Source organism: Dufourea novaeangliae, unplaced genomic scaffold, assembly GCF_001272555.1.
Source record: "Dufourea novaeangliae isolate 0120121106 unplaced genomic scaffold, ASM127255v1 scaffold172, whole genome shotgun sequence".
Classification (NCBI taxonomy): Eukaryota; Metazoa; Arthropoda; class Insecta; order Hymenoptera; family Halictidae; genus Dufourea; species Dufourea novaeangliae.
This window is the reverse complement of record NW_015374058.1, coordinates 379,731-399,072: the sequence shown is the minus strand read 5'-3', so window position 1 is coordinate 399,072 and position 19,342 is coordinate 379,731. Positions and strand designations below refer to the sequence as shown.

The 19,342-nt window shown below is 43.7% G+C and overlaps 1 protein-coding gene across 2 annotated transcripts in view; it reads right to left on the bottom strand.

The window, feature by feature from the left end:
• The window catches only part of LOC107190071, an 82,336-nt gene that overhangs the window by 7,187 nt on the left and 55,807 nt on the right, over positions 1-19,342 (bottom strand). For both annotated transcript variants that reach the window (XM_015578795.1, XM_015578796.1), the window contains exon 2: positions 6,929-7,062. In XM_015578795.1, coding sequence (XP_015434281.1) covers positions 6,929-7,062 — 134 coding nt within the window. The remainder of the gene's footprint in view (positions 1-6,928; positions 7,063-19,342) is intronic.

Below are 19,342 nucleotides of genomic sequence, written 5' to 3'. Positions count from 1 at the left end.
GGTAACGGTGTATCCCGATAAGAGGTTGTCGTTGGTTGTTTTGTTGAGACATAACCGAAAGTTTTCCACTAGACACCGTCCCGTATCTCGAAGGCATGCTCGGGAAACGGCTCGTTTCGAATCCTCGTAATTACGACGTCTAGTCCGGCTCCAACGAGCCGGGGCCGTTCGCTCGCGGCGTCTGTCCCCTGGGTGGTTATTAACTGTTTATAACGTCGTTTATTTACAGAAACGCTACAATCTACGGCATTACCACGCGTAGGATTTCTTGTTCACGGGGAATCGCCGCGATCAACACTGGACTGGATTGTACTTTCGTACGTCGATAGAAACGTGCGGGTTTAATTCTAGATACGGAGCCTCTGTAATTTCCGTTCACGATCGCACGATGTGCCATTAACAGTAATAATATTGCAATCTGTTCATCATCTGGATAAGGAGTTTCGAATAACGAATAAATGATGAGAAAGTATTTCGCCATTTTTTCTTGTTATCGATTACACATAGAAATTTCAATTTATGTAATGAACTAATACATGTATTTCTTCTTGAATGATACTTGGCAAATGGTTACGTAATCTCATTAACTGTTTAAAGGTCTTGGATACTATTACTTTCTACAAACTCCTCTCGATTATCGTCCGGCTTGTTCTACACGATAACTGTCCAGGCGTCATCCCTACCACTGGGGGGAGGGGGAGGGGCAGGGGGCGTGGATCCTGCTAAGCCCCTCTGTTTTTATTGTCGAGGCTCGAGCTTTGGGTAAAAAATGAATTTACGAGGCTCTGAAGTATTTCTTCCTATAAGATTATTGTCCCGGCATGGACCCGAGTTCGGGACAATAATCGAGAGGAGTCTGTACTGTATATTATTCATGTAAAATTCTGTCTAATTTTGACAATATCCAATGCAGGCATCACTGACCCCCATCTTGCAACGATTACATTGCACATTCGTCCCTGACGATAACCCATTCATCATATTCGCGCCCGTTATCGACAAATCCCGCCTCACACGAGCAGGGACTTATAGCCATAATCGCTGAAAATCTGGCGCCAACGTGTTCAACCATCTATAAACACTGTTCATATCGAAAGTCTCGATATTCCCGCTTGAGATTCTTAATCCCCAATATAAAGTCATTGGTACGAGATCATCGGCACACGGGGAATATCCACCGAACATTTCCACGATTCTGATGTTCGATGCTCGGGATATTACGGGATGAACATTCGCCACGCAAATAACGTCCACCGTTTTATCCCCTCCTACCTCCTCTTCCACCGAAAAAAAGAAGGTGAAGCCCAGGTTTTATTTAGATGGTCAGGCACCGAAACAGAAAAAGGGAGAGAGAAAGAGAGTAAGTTGGTCCCGTAGGCTCGTAAAACTCGCGGCTGGCGCGATGCCATTCTGGCCGCCGACGAACGCGCCATATTCCCTTCAGAATCCCTCCGTTGGGATTATTATCGGCCATTTACACGTTTATGCTCTTTGCCGTGCTCCCTCCCCTTCCCCCCAGCTGCTGGACAGCGTGCACCCTCCCCCCAGTTCTTAGACACCGTGCCCCCTCCCCATTTGGTCACGTATACGCGACTAACGGTATATCGGAGTCTGATTTTCCGGTGCAATAAAATCTCCTTAGAGGACGTGCCCTCTCGCGTAGTCCAGCAATTAACGTTCCTGATGCGAGAGGTCCTCCCCTCTATCTCTTTCTCTTTTTTGGATTTGATTTAAAGCCTGTCCCCAGCGTGATCGCTCGTGTAATACCGGGGCCCGAGCGAGAAAAGGAGAAAACCACTTTGAATAGGGAAATCACGCGCACGCGCATGGCCTACCACTTTTATTACGTCATATTTCTGTTCTTACGATCGGGCTCTTCCGTTTTCACTGTCTCCCACCGGGTTTTAATCCCATCTGTCTCGTTTCGTAGTTTTTAATTCGAAAAATGTGACGAATTCGCGATGGGGGTGTGGTTCAGTTCCGATATATTGCTTCTTCAGATTTGGCGACGTTAAAAATTATTTTTTGGATAAAAATAATCTCTTCTCTTGTTTGGACGAAATACGGGCCAAACTCAAATTATGACAAAGGTATGATGGAATTACAGTTCGGCCGGAAACTTTTGCGAGCTATTGTATGTATATGGGGGCACCAAAATCCTTAAGTGCTTAGAACCTCTAAAGGTCTTAATCCGACTCTGTCAACATATCAACCCTTTGAAACGCTACAAATACTCCCCGTGCTTTGTGACGCCTTACCGATCCTCTCGTTAGGCGATCCCAGGAAGCTAAAGCTCGACATCCACGTGTACCATACATCGTCCGTGCGGGCGCGCACAAAAAGATGTTCTTTTCCAATAACACACGTATAGGTATCTAAACGTCAACCTGTCACCGGGGCAACAACCGTCCCGCGACGCCTGAAATATACGATTTCCTGTGCGCCGCAAGCGATCGAATAAAGAAAAACGAGAGAAATGCGCGGTTTGCAGGGGGAATAGACGACGAGTCCTTCGAAGAATCGCAGCAGTCTACGGAAGCGAGAAGATCGGGGCGCGATCGTGGACATCGATTCATCAACAGTCTAGAGACGTTCGATTCCGATTCGATGCTTCGGAAGGTCGATTTTCTTAGATAACACGTCACTATCATGTATAACGTTTGTTTCGTTACGAGAAGTCGGTTCTATAACCGCTTTGGAATTTATACACAACCTAAAAAATAACGGTTATACAGGGTATCCAAAAAGATGATATAATCCGTAACATGCATATTCCTCATGCAGATACAAGTCGAAAAGTCCTTTACCGTTTTGTAATCTGTAGCTCCATTTCTGAAATATTAGCGGTTGAACGAACTCCAATCAGCTGAGCGGTGGGCGCAGACACAGTCAAGAAGCAGAGGCTAGGAAGTCAGCTGGGCCGCGCCTACGTGTGACCCACCGCTCAGCTGATTGGAGTTCGTTCAACTGTTAATATTTCGGAAACGGAGCTTCAAATTACAAAACGGTAAAGGACTTTTCGATTTGTATTTGCAAGACGAATATACGTGTTGTGGATCGTCCTATCTTTTTGGGACACCATGTAGAACTAATATGGGAGCTGATATAGGAACCGTAACTGAAACTGATATTAACCTGAGATATAGATTCTTCATAAGTTATTCAGAATAAAGCGTCTGGATAACTCTTTCGACACCCTACATCGATATCATAACAGTTTCCAATTCCAAATCAGTTCCGAGAACACGGGTGGAACGGCGTCTACATAAAGAGCTGGAGGGAAAGACCGATTCCGGATGTGGTTCCACCGTCGTGGGGTGAAGAAATCCGTCGATTTTCTCGGAAGCCATAGCGCCCGCGCCATCGAACCTCCGCCGAAGAAATGGAGGATGGTGGCGGAGAAAATTGCGCATAGGAACGCAAGAGGATACGAGACCCTCGTGCGCACGTTTCGATATTTTCAGACGGTGTAACGAGCGGGAACGAACGTTTATGCCGGGACCGAGAAATCTCTGGTCTGAAACGGCGGAACCGCCGTTCCTCGCAGTGGTGTGCTGGCCTCCTGGAACCGAAGACGTCGTAAAGGATCTGCGGCCGAAGGACAATCGGCAAAAACGGCGAAACCACGGTCGGACTATCCGTGTCTTTATTTGGAACGGAATGTTTTTCGAACGGGGTGGCTCTGCCCTGTAGAATACACAGGTGACTCGAATATGCTCGTGTTTTCGCGCCTTTTTTTTCGATAGGGGTTGTTGCTGCCGCATTGTGGAGAATTTTCTTTAAATTGTGGACAGAAGTCAACGAAACAGTTTCTGCCTTTGAAAAATCTGTATAGAGGTAACCTTCGTGTAACGTCGTACAGTGATTCCTCGATGAATGCGACACGAGCAACGGCGTTATTCCCACCACTGGGGGGAGGGGGGGGGGCTGTGGAATTAATCAAAACAGAGTAAACAGAACCTTTCCACGTTGCCACGAATGTTCCGAAGCGGCCCGGAGCACGTCGCACTCATCGAGATATTATTGTACGTATACAACGGGAGCTACAAATTGTTCGACATAAATGTCCCAACTTTTGGGGTGAATCGAATATGTCTGACATTCTCGTTTCTTGTCTGCAAAATAATGATTTTCAAGTTATTTTTAGTTTTTATCATTAATGTTCAAGTTAAATGTGTACTAATTACGAATTTATAACAAAAAATTAGTTTTCTAAACTTTGACTATTATTTTTTTACTATCAAACAGAAAATGAATCCCATTCGCCTCGGTCTACCCTACTGGACGGACTGTTCGCCGCCCGCCTCTCTTGGGTTTTACGGTCCCCGCGTTGTCTGGTCGCAGTAGTAAAAGGAAATGCACCGTTGCAGTAACGCTCTGCGGCCGGTTACGCATGGACCATCCCGTGCAATGATCCCCACGCCGCATATAAAACGTAATTTTGGTTAAACGTTCTCCAGCAACGCCGGATCCTCTGGGTCCGTTCCCACCGTTTTCATGGGAATGCTTGATTACAACGAACAATGTTTTCTTACACTTTAACATCTTTGATCCGATTTATTTCCCCGTTTAGTACAATTTTTCATTGCTTCAAACGGGAAACAGTAAACAAAATTTCATTCAATTATTTTTTGACATAAACGGAAGACTCAGATTGCCCCCCTGAAAGTGGGGCCCAGAGTTATAGTCCACTATACAGTGATTCTTCGATGAATGTGACATGAGCAACGGCGTAATCCCCACCACTTAGGGGATCCCCCTTTGGAATCAATCAAAACAGAATAAACAGAAGCTACACAGAGGCTCGGTTGCGTATAAAAAGAAAAGTTATTTCTTCATTCGAAGCGGACCCGAGTACGTCGTACATCGAGATATTACTCTATAACTATAGCCCCCTCCCCGCCTTAATCTGGCACTGGATACTTGTAGTATACATTAAATGAACGTTTGCATAATTCTTTCTGCAAGAAAAAAATGAAATAGCAAAAGGACAGTGTCAGAGATGAGCAGCTTTGAGATGAGAATCGGTCATCGGAGCGACTCGACCACCGTCGCGGCTGAGTTTCTTGTGCGTGCCACCACCTGTGTATATGTCTGTGTGTGTGCACGCCTGGTTTCTCGGGAGAACCACGGCGAGAATCCTTGCGCAAAATTATAGTTAGATACCCGAGAGAAAGAGCTGCTCGTGAATTCAAGCGGATGCCTAAGAAATTGCGTTTCTTTGAACAGTAAGGGGGGGGGGGGTCTGACTTATTAACGGCGGCGGCCGCGTGGAAACGCAAGGACGAGAAAGACTTCCTCAAGGCCTTCGACTCCCGTGGAATGCAAAATCACGAGTGGTAACGTGTCACACACGTGTGAGACACAACCGACATCCACACCATGTGGGACCATTCTTGCGCGCGATTTGACTACAGTGATTACTCGATGAATGCGACAACAACAGCGTTATTCCCACCACTGGGAGGGTCCCAGTTTTTGTATTTCCTTTACCATATAAGTATATTATACGATTTTAAATAATTCCATGTCCAACACATGACTATAACTGGTAAGATCGCAGTTTATTATGGCCAATATTAAACAAAAAGTCGTTGCTTGATCTTGGTTGATAGACAGCATGTTTAATTAAGGAGAAAAAAAAAATACATATAAGTATGTCTTGTATTCTTATCTATCGCAGTTCCAGAATTATCTCAGAAGTAATAAAAATCAATATAAATATGAATTGAGGGCATATTCAGAAAATACTGACACTGACAAATGCCCGTGATAATCTAACAATAAATCACCAAGTTATGTTTAATTTTGGTTTCCCTGACTACGCCCATGCATACAACTAGTCCTAGTCACCAAAACAGAATATGTTTCATCTCGAATTCCTTGCGTCTAACTTCTTGCCTAACAAAACAGAATTTGTTAAACGGCCATACTGCGTATTATTAACTAGGAATCCAACAATATTATTTACATACCAGAATAATCCATATGTTTGAATAATAACATCTTAAAAGGTAACCCACCTTCTGGCGTTGGTTTCCCGTTCTTTCCAATTTAATTTGCTGCTCGTCCGTACAGGTGCATCGATTACGCGAGGGCCCCGTCACGACGCGCGATAATTAAATCCGGCCAACGAAAGATCGCTAATTCGATTCACGATTCTCGATCCATATAAAATTCTAATTACCCGTGTCCCCCCCCCCTCTCTCTCTCTCTCTCTGCCCCTAATCCTCATCTCTCTCTTCCCTGTTCCAATCGAGTGATTTCCTACGGCGAACGCGGTCGAGGAGAGGTTTTACGGTCGCGAGGATACCATTTCAAGCGAGCAGCAGCAGCCGCCGTTCCTTCCAACGGCCACTTAATTACTCTGAAAACGGGACCGTAGGGAGGTCGTGATCACGTGTAACTGAACAAAGGCGAGCATTGTTTTCCGGGCTGGGACTGGAATTGAAGCGTTCCGAGTGGAACCTGGGGCCCTAAACGTGTGTTCCTGTCTTACCACGATTAGGATTTTGGATTAGAGCAAGCAGTGTTGTCCAGTGCCGGATTAAGGGGGAGGGGGGCTAAGGGGCTGCAGCTCCGTAATCATTTATTATGCAAATGTTTGAAAAAAATGTAATCTCATACTAGCGGGGCACTATTGAACAGTTTGAATAAAAAATCAGGATATTTTTCTGTGTCACCTGAGTGTTAACATTGATTAATTTTCATATGGCCAATTTTAAAGTGACCATATTTTTTTAAATTTGTCCACAAAGAAGACAAATAGGACCGTATCCTGATGTTTTTTCAAAATTTTCAATAGTTCCCTGATATGTTGAAGTGGATTTCATTAAAGCAATTGCAAAATAAATATTTAAAAAATACTGTAAGTCACAAGTAACAGTTTACGCCATCACTAGTGAATGGCATTTAAGGTGACCGTTACCTTATACGAGATTCGGTCCTCTTCGTCGGCCGACGGGACGACGGGATCTCCTCCGTCTGGTGTCGGTACGCCTTCCGTTTCCGCCGGCTGGTAGTTGACCTCGCTGCCCCAGGAGTGTCGCCTCTTCAGGTCCCCTGAAACAATCGGGAGAATCCATGAAATTTGAAAAACTCAATGGGGCTCCAAAACGCAAAAACTAATGATCATCCTGAGCTATTAAGTTTTACGTATAAATTTCAAAATAATTAATAATTATTTAGTAACTTTTCGGAATAAATTCTTCTAATAAATTTATTCTACGGTTATTAAACTGATCGGGTGTTAGTTTATTTTATTCTATTCTACTGTAGTGTATTTTAGGTGTAGTATACTTTATTTATTCTATTGTATTCTATTTCATTCTACTATTAACGAACATTAATTAAGAAAGTAATAGAACTGGGCGTCCACCACCTTTCACAATTATTAGCTTTCATATCGATTACTCGCTCCATTCGATATAAGTACTTTTTCTCGATACCGATTATATATCGCAACTGGAAGTGTCGATACTAAAAATACTCGGTATCGAAACGGAAAGTTTCGATTATTTACTTGTATTTATTTGGTTCGGTTCATCCCTACCTGTTCGTCAAAACACGTCACGCGGAAGGTGGGAACGCAAAAGGGGCAACGGGCGCGTGGCGCGTGCCATCGGACCGTCGGTAATTAATACGAACCGACTGAATCGGTCCCCCGTTTAATTAGAATTGTCGCTATCGTTCATCTCGTACGACGACGTCGGCGGCGGCTGTTTAATGTCAACTTGCCAATCGAACCGTGGCTGACAAAACTGGCCGCTACTACTTTTTGCCCCCCTTCCTCCGATCATGGTGAACTCGGCGTATAAATCCCCCGTGTTCCTTTCGTGGTACAAGACGTGTCTCCGGTTACGGATACTCGGATTTCCCGTCTAGCAGCGGGGATCACCGGCTTTGTCGGACGGTTATTAACTTTCCGATGTCGTACAATGACCAGAATCACAATTCCAAAAAACATTATTTTTATTTTCCAAAAAAAAAAAAAAAAGAAGAAAACACCAACTAGTCATTAAACATGGAAGATTTGCATCCCCATGCGTAATTGTTCTCCTTAGATTTTTCCGTAACATCAATCTCAGTTAAAAATAGAGGAAAAGATTCCGTAAAAATGTATACTTTCATGAAGATGCTGAAGACACTTTTAGTGGACGATGACGTACGTAATCGAAGGGGATCTCCAAAAATTGATAAAAATTTGTGGATTTTTTCTACTTCTATTTGAATAGAATTCCAATTGCTATACTGAAATAATGCTTCCTTTCGAACGGGCAGACATTTGTCTAATCTCATTAAGGGGTTTTGCCACTGTGAAACCCTAAGAAATTGTAATTTTTGGGTAACTTTCTTCCACTGAACGAAACGTTCAACGTAAACGACGTGTTATCTATTTCTTAATACACTTATTGAGAGTATACACAAAATTTTGTTGAAACTTCAAATAATTTTTTTCTTTAATTTATATATCTCACTGAAGTGAACGCCCTGAAAAAATTATTTAGAACTGGCGTAGGTACGACTAGAAAAAACTTTCATATATTCACAGATATGAAAAAATACATGATATTACCATTTTATGTCGTCTTTTAAAATATATGGCAACAGTTAGAACGAAACGGTTAAGCTTTCGATATTAGTACCTGAAATTGCGAATTTGCATAAATTTCCGCAGTCTATCGATAATAAATGATAAATATACAAAAGTCCTCAAACTTCTGCGATCAGAGCTTGCGTGTGTACACCCCCTGCTCCTTTAAGGTCGACGCACAACGGTTCGAACGAGGATAATGATTGAAGATAACGCGGCGAGTTAAACACTGTATTCGAGAGACGTGACTTATGGGATTCGATCGGGGGTATATAGGAGGCGCGCGTATTCTACCTACAAATTTACTCGTTTACTCGCTTCGTGGAATGCTACGGGGTCCCACGGGAAGAACGAGAACGGAGAAGGGAGGGAGGCGGGCGAGTGCAGTACACAGCATCGCGAGGGAATCACGAAGAGGAAAATTTATCGGTTCGACCCGGTCGAAGTGTGAATTACGTCGATTCTCGCGTGACCCGCAATAAAATATATTCCCGAAAGTTTCATCGCATCGTACGCCCGCGGTGTATACCTGCTTATTTCCATCGGCCGTATATCTCACGGGGATCGCTCGCGCTGGCGGGAGATTTGAACGCGTGGTTTTCCCAGTTTATTAGCATTAGAACTACCAGCATTGAATGTATCCTAAGTTAAATTATGTAATACAATAATATACAGAATATATAAGAGAATCTAGATCACAATTAATCATAATACAGACTCGTCTTGATTATTGTCTAGCTTGTTCTACACGATTATTGTCCAGGCGTTATCCCCACCACTGGGGAAAAAACGAATTTACGAGGGTCTGAAGCATTTCTCCCTATACGATTATTGTCGTACAATCAGTTATCTCCTAGCCTCTCGTACAATCTACTTAAATCTTCACGAAAATAAAAATTCGCCCCGACAATTCAAGACAACTAATAAGACAGACCCCGGACCAATTAACCGGACGTAAGTCACGATCAATCATCGACGTTTCATAGAAAGTCTAAATCACGTAGTAACCGAATAAAAACCATGGTCACAGAGCAAGAACACCAAACACGAAGACGGCTTGGCTCTCTCGTATTTTCCCCCCATGTCTAATCGACGATGATTGATATTTCCGGAATTTGCGTAGGTTACTACCATCGGGCAAAAGAATTCCAATAGCAAAAGAAGAGCGAAATACCAAGCCGATACGTGCGCGCGCACGGATGATAAATATCCGTTCGGATGGAAAATCATTTCTTGCCAATCTCCACCGACGTAGAAAAGAACCCATCCTCTCATCAGGCCGTCCCGATGGGAAAATCGTTAATGCAACCTGTACGCTCATCGACCCCAATGTATACGTATCTGTCTGTGGAACGTTTCTTCGTAAGTATCTGACGTTCGACGTCTCAATCGACATGCATCGAATAATAGAAATACACGGTCACCTGTTCCAGTTCTTTCGTTCGACGACGAACTGATCCACGGCAAACGGTGGCTGCGATCTTCCGGAAACTCATTAACATTTAACCAGCGTAATCAGCGCGCACGATTAACGAGACTGGTGTGTCGGCCCGGTCACGATAAGAGTCGTCCGAGTAGTTATCGAGGGGGGCAGTGGCTTATCGTCGACGATCTCTCGCGGCACTTGACGCGTCGTTAACAGTCTTCTGGGTGTGTGTATCCGTTGAAAGGAAAGGGGATGGGATGACCGTCGTCACGATCCAACGACGATGATCCATGCCACGCGGTTCCGTGTCATCGTTTCTTGCCTCGGTGCATATCCGGCCTTCATTTACATTTTCCACATACACACGTTTATTTACGGTTATCGAGGCGTAACACCGGCCTGGTTGGAACTAGTTATCGATGATACTGTTTTTTTTTTTTTTTGGTCTTGATTAAAAACCGCTAGTCGGTTCAGTTTGTGTCCCATCCAGATCCATGTATGTATGCATGTATATATGTGTGTTTGCACGTGCTTAAACAGCTGTGTGCTATCCACTACACACATACAATTTCACGTACTATACACGCATACACCACAATTATTGCACACATCACATAACAGGATTTTTGTTAGGCTTCCACCAAACGGATGGATATCCACTTGGTTATTGTTCGTTGAACTGTGATACGGCGGAATCGATCACCTACAGAGACGTTCCTTGAGGATCAACGGTGGCGTTGGTCACGTGTGTCACTGACACGCACGATCACGGATATAGAAGGTGTACCATTTAACGTGAGCACCTTATATATCTCATTTAGATTTTAGAGAAATTATTTGAGGGACACACTACTATAGGTCATTGGATTGGTTTTGATCTCGACTATTACGCCACGATGATAGAAATATGACCTCGAGACAAATTTTTCCTTGTCACAGTAATTCTTCCTAACCAAATAACACTTTCCCCTGAGATTTTTTTTATCTTCAAATGCAAATGAGATATTAAAAGTGCTCATGTTACTCTAAATATAAATTTACTCGTAATCTACTTGTGTAAAAAAATGTTTCAAACGAAAGTTGTTTGATATCGAGCGTGGTAAACAATGTAGTAACTAGTTTTTCGATGTTTCGCGTTTTTATTCAGATACGAAGATACCCTTAAGCTTTTGTACTATGATTCCTAATATTTGACGTTACGAGTCGAAATAATATTGAATGGTGAGTAAAAAACAACTGAGATACATGGGTTCAAGAACCAACAATTACCGAGATATTCTTTAATTAATCCTCAATGTAAATAATGCTTGAACTCCTGTATCAAGTACTGTCTACACTTGTCATGCACAGAAGTTCGATCACCCTTCACTGACCAATATCTCGGTAACCATTACCTTTCGACCCCATACACCTCAATAGTTTTTTACTCAGCACTCAATATCCCTTCGAATCGCATGGTCAAATATCACCCATCATGGCACAAAAACTCAAGGTGACCTTCATATCTCGATAAAAAACCAAAACACCAAAAACCTAATTACCACATTGTATGCCAGGCACGATATCAAACAACTTTCATAGGAAACATTTTTTTACAAACCAAGTAGTTTACGACTAAATTTCGTTGGTGCAGTCAACTGACTCACCCTGTATATATTCTTGGCGAGGATACGTCGAGGATTTCCTGGTTTCGCACGAGGTACACACACGGGGACACATACGTCCGTACGTTCTCGATTAAGTGGATGGATCGAACGGAACACTTTTTGCTAAGAATTACACGAGTTTTATTGGGTCTCGAAAGATCCGTTTTTCCATCCCCCCCGACGATCAGGATCGTGGATAGATCGTTTTCGGGGTCGCAGGTACACTAACACGCGGGGTTCACTCACAGGTGCAGCTCTGACTAGACTAAAGGCGGCAGCGTGTGCCTCGTTCGCCAGCAAGTACTCTAGGAGAGGAGAATGAGCAAGAGAGAGAAAGAGGAGGCATACCGGTGCCTCGATTGGTCCATGCTTCCCGCGAAAACGACCCCGGCCAATCACCGAGACCGCGCGCGCACGTAATTGCCAGGTATCACACGATTCACAAAAACGGGGGAGGGATGCCCTTTCGAAATTCCCCCCTTCGAGGTAAGGTGCCTCCCCACCCCATACGCTTTATTTGTATTACACCGCGCGGTCGGTTACGCGCAGAGGTATTTTGAAGTCTCAATCAGGCCTTTCGAAGTCTAGGGTAGATGCTCCCAATTACTGTCACTTTGAGGGAGCAGGAGCCCGGTGTAAACAAAAATGAATGAATATTTTGGAAGTTTTTGTGAAGAGTTTATTAAACCAATCTCTTTGGAACTTTGAGATTACTTTATTGTACAAGAAAACTGAATACAAACATTTTTATTTTTACGAAAAATCCATGGATATTGTAGTAATGATATAATTGAGAAAAGATGCTCGCATTCCGGGAATGTAACTCCGGGAAAATAAAAATGTTTGTATTCAGTTTATTTGTACAATAAAGTAATCTCAAAGTTCCACAGAGATTGGTTTAATACTTTCTTCAGAATAAATTCCCAAAAATTCGTTCATTTTTAGCTGTTTACACCAGGCTGCCCTGTTAACCCAGCCATACTCAATCTGTGGCCCACCAAGCTTTTATGCGAAGCCCGAAACATATTTATATTATTTATTCAACTGTAACAAAAGTTAAGCAAGATGGTATCGACACTCCTCGAGAAAACGATAGTTTCAAATTATTTAACTACCTTATCCAAGGAATTTAGGAGCAGATTCCAGGATTCGTGAAGTATTAAGAATTGTCTATATCACCAGTTATCGTCCAGCACCGCGCAGTGGCCGCCCGGTGTGATCTATGGAAAACTGGGCCCTTGAAAACCGTTGATCCACGACCCCGCTCGTAGATGAATTTCTCCCGAAAAAAAAAAAAATACGTATGTTCCGAAGAGAGAGAAAAATAGACGGCGAGTTATCGTTCGATGATACAGCTTCGTTATCCACACAAGCATCTAAATTACACGCTTAAATCATCCGTGACACGGTCGAATATGTTTTCGTGGAAACCGTGGCGCTTGTTATTTTACAATCGTGAAGAAATCGGACACCCCGGTCCGAAGTGTTTTCCAGTTTAATTTCCTGAGAAATGGTGGCGATATTGTTCGACAAGATTTATTAATTTGTCGACAGGAAAATATATGCGTTTAGTTAATACAGGCTGGTTTGTCTTATTTTAGTATTAGTTTTATGTTAAAATTTTCTAATGTAAAATTTCGTGTCGTTCGATAACACGCGCAGAATATAGAATATACATAGGGGAGAGTTGCCTATATTGGATATAGTATGTATAGTCCAATGTAGGAAATCGGTGGTCCAAATTAGAAAACCAGTTGCGTGGAATGGGCCGAAGTGATTAGTTTAGTTTTTTTAAGATATAACTCTTATCACACATTTTTTCAATACGACCAATACACCATACAATCTACGTATAATTTTTGTCCCTTTTCCGTTTCTCTTTGCATCCTGCGATGTTCTATGCTTGTGTAAGAAAAGATAATATAAAAGTGGTTAAAAATAGGCAACTCCCCGCTATGTATACAGTGTGATCCCACTCTTTCGTATCCCACAGTTTATCAATTGGGGATTCTGGTGAGAAGGCGAAAATCATCGATATCGAGTACTGAGGAGTGCGTCGATAATTATGAACCACCCTGGTAATCGATAATTATGAACCACCTGATGCCACCACCACCAAAGCTTTCTCTCGAATTGTAACGTTTCAATTCTGGCCGAATGTCACACCAAATCTCGTGTATATACACATAATACATACACACATGTGCGCACGCACACACACACACAAAAAACTTTCGGAGATGTAAGGTAAGGGCTCGGGAGGTATTGGGCGGACACGTTCGGAATAGCTGTTGGGGTGGTGGAGGAGTCGGAGCACGAGGAGAAGGAGAAGGAGGAAGAGGAGGAGGGGTTGAGGGTCGAAGGAATAAGACGGAGGAGGGACCCGCGACCTCTGACCCCCTTGGGAACCACAAGGGCCTCGAGGCCCTCTGCGTCGAGAGAGAAAGAAGCACGGGAATCCAGCGGGCCCACCCGGCCGAAATACTTCGTCAATTTTCTCCCTCTCTCACGAAAGAGAGAAAGAGTCAATATGTGCGTGCCCCGAACCGGGGTGACCTCTTGGATCGCCTCGCGATCGAAAAAGCAACGGGTAATACGGCATCGATCGCGAATTAATTTGTCCCCCGGGTCCGATATTCTACCAGCCGGCCCCGGACGATCGAGAGCACGTCCGGACGGACACAAATTGCCTCAGAAAGAGGGAGGGCAGAACCTGGGGTCGCCGCCGCGAGATTAAACGTTTCGTGACCGGCCCACAGTGGGCCGGATCGACATTCTAGGTGGAAAAAAATGATCGAAGATCGTTTAACGTTGTTTATTTAAAATACGAATAGATAAATGTCCCAATTGCTGCCAGTGTCCTTAATACTATCGCATAAGAACAACGTAATGTATAAAGAATGGTGTACAACAAAATTTTATTATTCAATCGGCACTTTGATGTACATAAAAATAAAGAAATCCGTGTACTATTATGTACTGGTAGCTGAAAATTAATGTTGAAAAATGAAAGTGCAATTTGAGCGTTAATAATTGCAGTACGTAAGTAGGAAATAGTGGCGACATCATAATAAATAAATAGTTTTAATTTTACTATTCAACCTATATCTATTGTACAAAATGGATTGTTAAATTATTTGTAGTTTAGATTATGCATGTAAGAATATGTCTTCTGTGACAGTACGATGTATGATTAATATGAAGCCTTATCATTGCTATATTTCTGTTCGAAATAGAATATACACTACATAGTGTAAGTTTGTTTCAGTTAAAATACATCAAATCATCGGTAAGTGTTCGAAGACTCCTCGGCACTGAGTGTCTAGACGTCATCCCCACCATGGGGCGCTTATCCACGGGGGTAACGGAAGGGGAAAAACGATCGTAGAAGCTTCAATAACACCGAGTCTATCGGTGCCGACTATTATCTTTGTTCTGCCCTTCTAACACGTCCCCACGACCAGAGAAAGAGAGAAAGAGCATTGTCGTTAACGATCGCGAGCTGTATTCGATCCTCCCCCCATGCCCTCTCCTTTCCGCTTTGCATCATTACGGAAGATTGATGTGGTAACGGTATACGGTTGTTCATCCTCGCTGTTAAAGTGTCTCGTTTTTTTTTCGCGCGGCCGATATTCCTCGAAGGACCAGGCCAGACGCCCGGTCGGCGCGCGCGCACACGGTCTAATGGGGCCCCAGCAGTGGGACTACAAAGAGAAATTTTTCGTCGATAATACTCCCCCGTCCCCCATCCCATAGCGGTCGGTTCAGCCGACTGGAAATTTGTATCGTCGACCGGCCAATCTGAAACGTCCTCGCGGTCCCTATTTCCACGCCGATGTATGGGGGGGGGGGGAAGGGCCCGTCTTCTTAGCGGCTGCGCCGCCACGGCGACAACGCGTAAACCATCCGGTCCAAGGATAAATCCTCCTTTACCCGTGAAACTTTCCAACCCTGGTCATCATTTAGGCGGAATCACGCGGCTGGGCCCTTTCTTCCGCGTCGTAATTTCTTCGCGCCGAACCACCACGCGCGTGTAAATGGCGCCGCCGGTTGGATCTCCTCTCTTTCGAGTGGATCGCCCCGAGGGGCCTTACTGTAAGTTTTTGGCAATCGACACGCCAGCGCGCGCACCTCTGACCCCGTATCTTCCTTAATTACCGACGCTGGAATTCCGGAAAAAAGGTTCTGAGAAGGATTATTCAGTATGAAGCATGGTGGTTTGAACATGGGAGTGGGAAATTTCGGATGTGGAGTAAGGATACTGGTCGGCGAACGATTTCGAATTTCTTTAACCCTGGGTTACTGAACTATCTTGTGAAAGAGGACACGTAGGGTTTTCGAAAAATATTATCTCTGTCGAGGTAGAAAACCTGCGTTATAAATATCTATGTTACTCACAGTGGAAAATGATAAAATAAATTAAGACGGTATGTGTTTGGTAGAATAAGACATGGAGCCAGACATGCGTAGAAATGCTTCTTCGGTGATTTCAACGCGTGGTAATGGCCTCGACGCAAATCTTGGGCGATCTAGCATCGAAGGATCACAACTCACAATCAGTAGGGGACAAACGTAACAACTGTTATAAAACAATGGCCAATAGACTAACAATTGTCTACTTCGAAGATAAGTCCCCAGGTGTAACGCTGACTTTTTATTGATATTTTGCACCGTGATAGAGCTTGGAATTCTGAAACCAATGATATTTGTTTCAGCTGCATATGGCCATAATAAAATATTTAATGTTCAACCTTCGAACACTCATCGAGGATTAGCTATATATATTTTCTTTAAAACTAGTGTAATATATTTCATATTTTTAGGTTCGATTATGTTGTCCAATAATCACGACTTCTCACATTCTCTAAATTTGTTAAAAATTGTACAAATTTCAAAGGTTCCAGACTCAAAAAGACAAATCGTTACGTTTGTGCTACCTTACGATTACAACGTTCGAGTTCCACACGAAGGTCAGAAAACTTGAACCACAAGAGTAGAATAAAACCATTAGTTGGTCATTAGCGGGAACGCCTTTCTCCGGTGACTTCGACGGGCCCGGTAATGGCGGCAATGTTGGAGTCTCGAATCGAAAAAGATTCGCTTGGGTCGGCCGTGTGCTATTATTTCTTCGTTTTCTCGTGGAGTCGCTGGGTGCAATTTCGTTCGCGTTTCCGTTTCGTGTGCATCCCGGAAAGCTGAAACGCAAGAAAAACCGACTGACGACTCCACCACAGGGAGGCCACTTTGATTCACACGCGGGCGCGCTGAGGAGCAAGCACGTGTTTAGCCGAGCATCGCCACCTTGTGTGTTCCTCGTCGTCGTTGTTGCTCGTCCTTTGGGATATTTTTGCGCGGCTACGGCCCAGAATTTAAGGGGCAAGCAGGCGCAGAAAACGCGGGACCGTGTAATGGTGATTGAATGCAGCTAATGGTCGTCCCCGTACAGGGCCCACTGGGCCCCTCCGAGATGTACGTTATGACTCAGGCATAACATTTACCGGGTGGTAAACAGACAAGCATAAACTCCGACAGCCCCCTCCCCATCCACAAAAGAGACCCTCAACCCAGTCAAAAAATTGACGAGCATCGTTAATAGCAGTGATATAACTCTTATTTACTAGGGCTGAAAATACCACAAAAATTATGAATATTTCAATATGTGACACAATACTCTGTTTAAGCCAAATGTTTATCAAATTTTTACACGCCGAGCTTAACCGGTTAGCCCATCACTGTGTGTATAGGAACGCGAAAGATTTTCCTTTTCCGAAAAAGAGAAAGAGAATACCTTTCCCGCAGCTACTCAGTCACATCGGTTTTTATATATACTGTCCTGAACTGATCAAAGAACATCCCCGCGTCTAAAGGCGAATTTAGACTGTAGACTTTGGATGCGCAATGCGAATGATTCGTCCATAGTGAAGGATGTAGAGACTGGTTTTTAGAGAAAGTGATTAGTGAACAAACTAGAGATTGGTTTTGCTCTACTGATGAATTGAATAGATTGTGGATGAATCATTCGTAATGCACATCTAAAGTGTAAAAGAGTGAATATCGTTTTCATCTATATTTCATCTAAAATGAACACCAGAAGTGTGACCAGTGAACGAAGTAGAGACTCGCTTTCTAGTATTGATAAATTGAATGGATTCTGGATGAATCATCAGCGATGTACACATCCAAAGTGTAAGAGTGTAAATTCGCCTTAAGGCAGGATCTGCTAGATATAGCCTAACCGATAAGTTCACTAAGAAGTCCAGAACGGAAACGCTCTCTATTCTCCTTTCCTATCCGTTTCACATCTTACATTATAAATTATAACCGCCACTGGTTCTTCGGACCATTTCACTAAAGAATGTAAAAATGTCGAGACCCATCGATGCATCAACTATCGCAGACGTCACCTGGATTTCGATGTCGTAACTTCGTTTGAGCTTGATTGCGAACTTGTCTACCCACGCGTCTTCCCGAAGAGTCAATCGATCATTCCTCATCCTTTCTAATAACACACATAAAAATTCAAGATGATACACTTGGCTAGACTCTCCGTAAATCGGTTCGCTCTGTTAGCATGCCTTCGGACACCATTATTTCTCATTACAAATACAGAAGAAGAGACGTCAGAATCCCGCAATTTGCCACTGGGTTCATCTATATCCACGCCTGTCGCCGAACGTAGGACGCGATTACGAAGTGTGTACGGGACATATACCGGGTGATGCACCTAAAACAGAACAACCTCGATGTCTCGGCTGCCCCTGGTGATAGAAAAAACTGTCATACCAAATTTGCATGGTATCGAGGAGCACATAATTTGATGTGAACAGTTTCTTGATAGGTGGACGCTTAGGGGTCATATGAAGGTCATTTCGTACGTTTAAATGGAATGACATGTTTTTTTACATACCTTCACAAACAGATCATTACATGCGTCTTAAAACGGTCTACTAGATGGTACGTAAAACAATTGTCTTTCCATTAAAAAAATCTAATTATTTAGATACTTGGTTATTAGTTAGTCTGTTTTCGATGCCTCACCCTGTATACCAACCGAGCGCTCATACCTTTGATTCACGAGGATTTGTCCACTGCGACAATTTAACTGTGCCACCCCGCGACGAATCGTTCTAAGCATCGTGACGGCGTAAATCAAAGAGGCCCTCTCCCCCCCCAGGCCCCCACACGAAACGTTGTCCCTCTCCGAGGCCCAACGCGAAAGAAGAGATCCGAGAAGAGCGAATCGAGAAAAGAAGAAGCGTAGACACAAGAAGGCGTGAAAGAGGGATAAGAGAGAGAAAGAAAGAGAGATGGCTCTGGGGCCCAATCTCCATCGTCGTGGCGTGTATACAGCTAAACCACAATTAAATCGTAGCTCGATGAAGCTCTCCGTTGCCACGTGAGCGAGGGAAGAGGCATTAATAATAATTAGCCACGGCGTGGCTCGAAATTAGCGGTGCGGCCGACGAGGACGACGTTCCCTAGGATAATAAACTCGCCAATGAGGTCCCCGCGACCGAGCGCGATCGGGGCCCCCAGTTGGATAATAAATAAAGAATAACGTAGACGCGCGAAAATTCAGGAATTACGGCCGGGATTAATTGGAGAGCATCGTAAATACGGGACGCGCGCAATGAAAAGAATGGTAATTGAATGTGGCTCGGGCCCCGTACCGAGAGA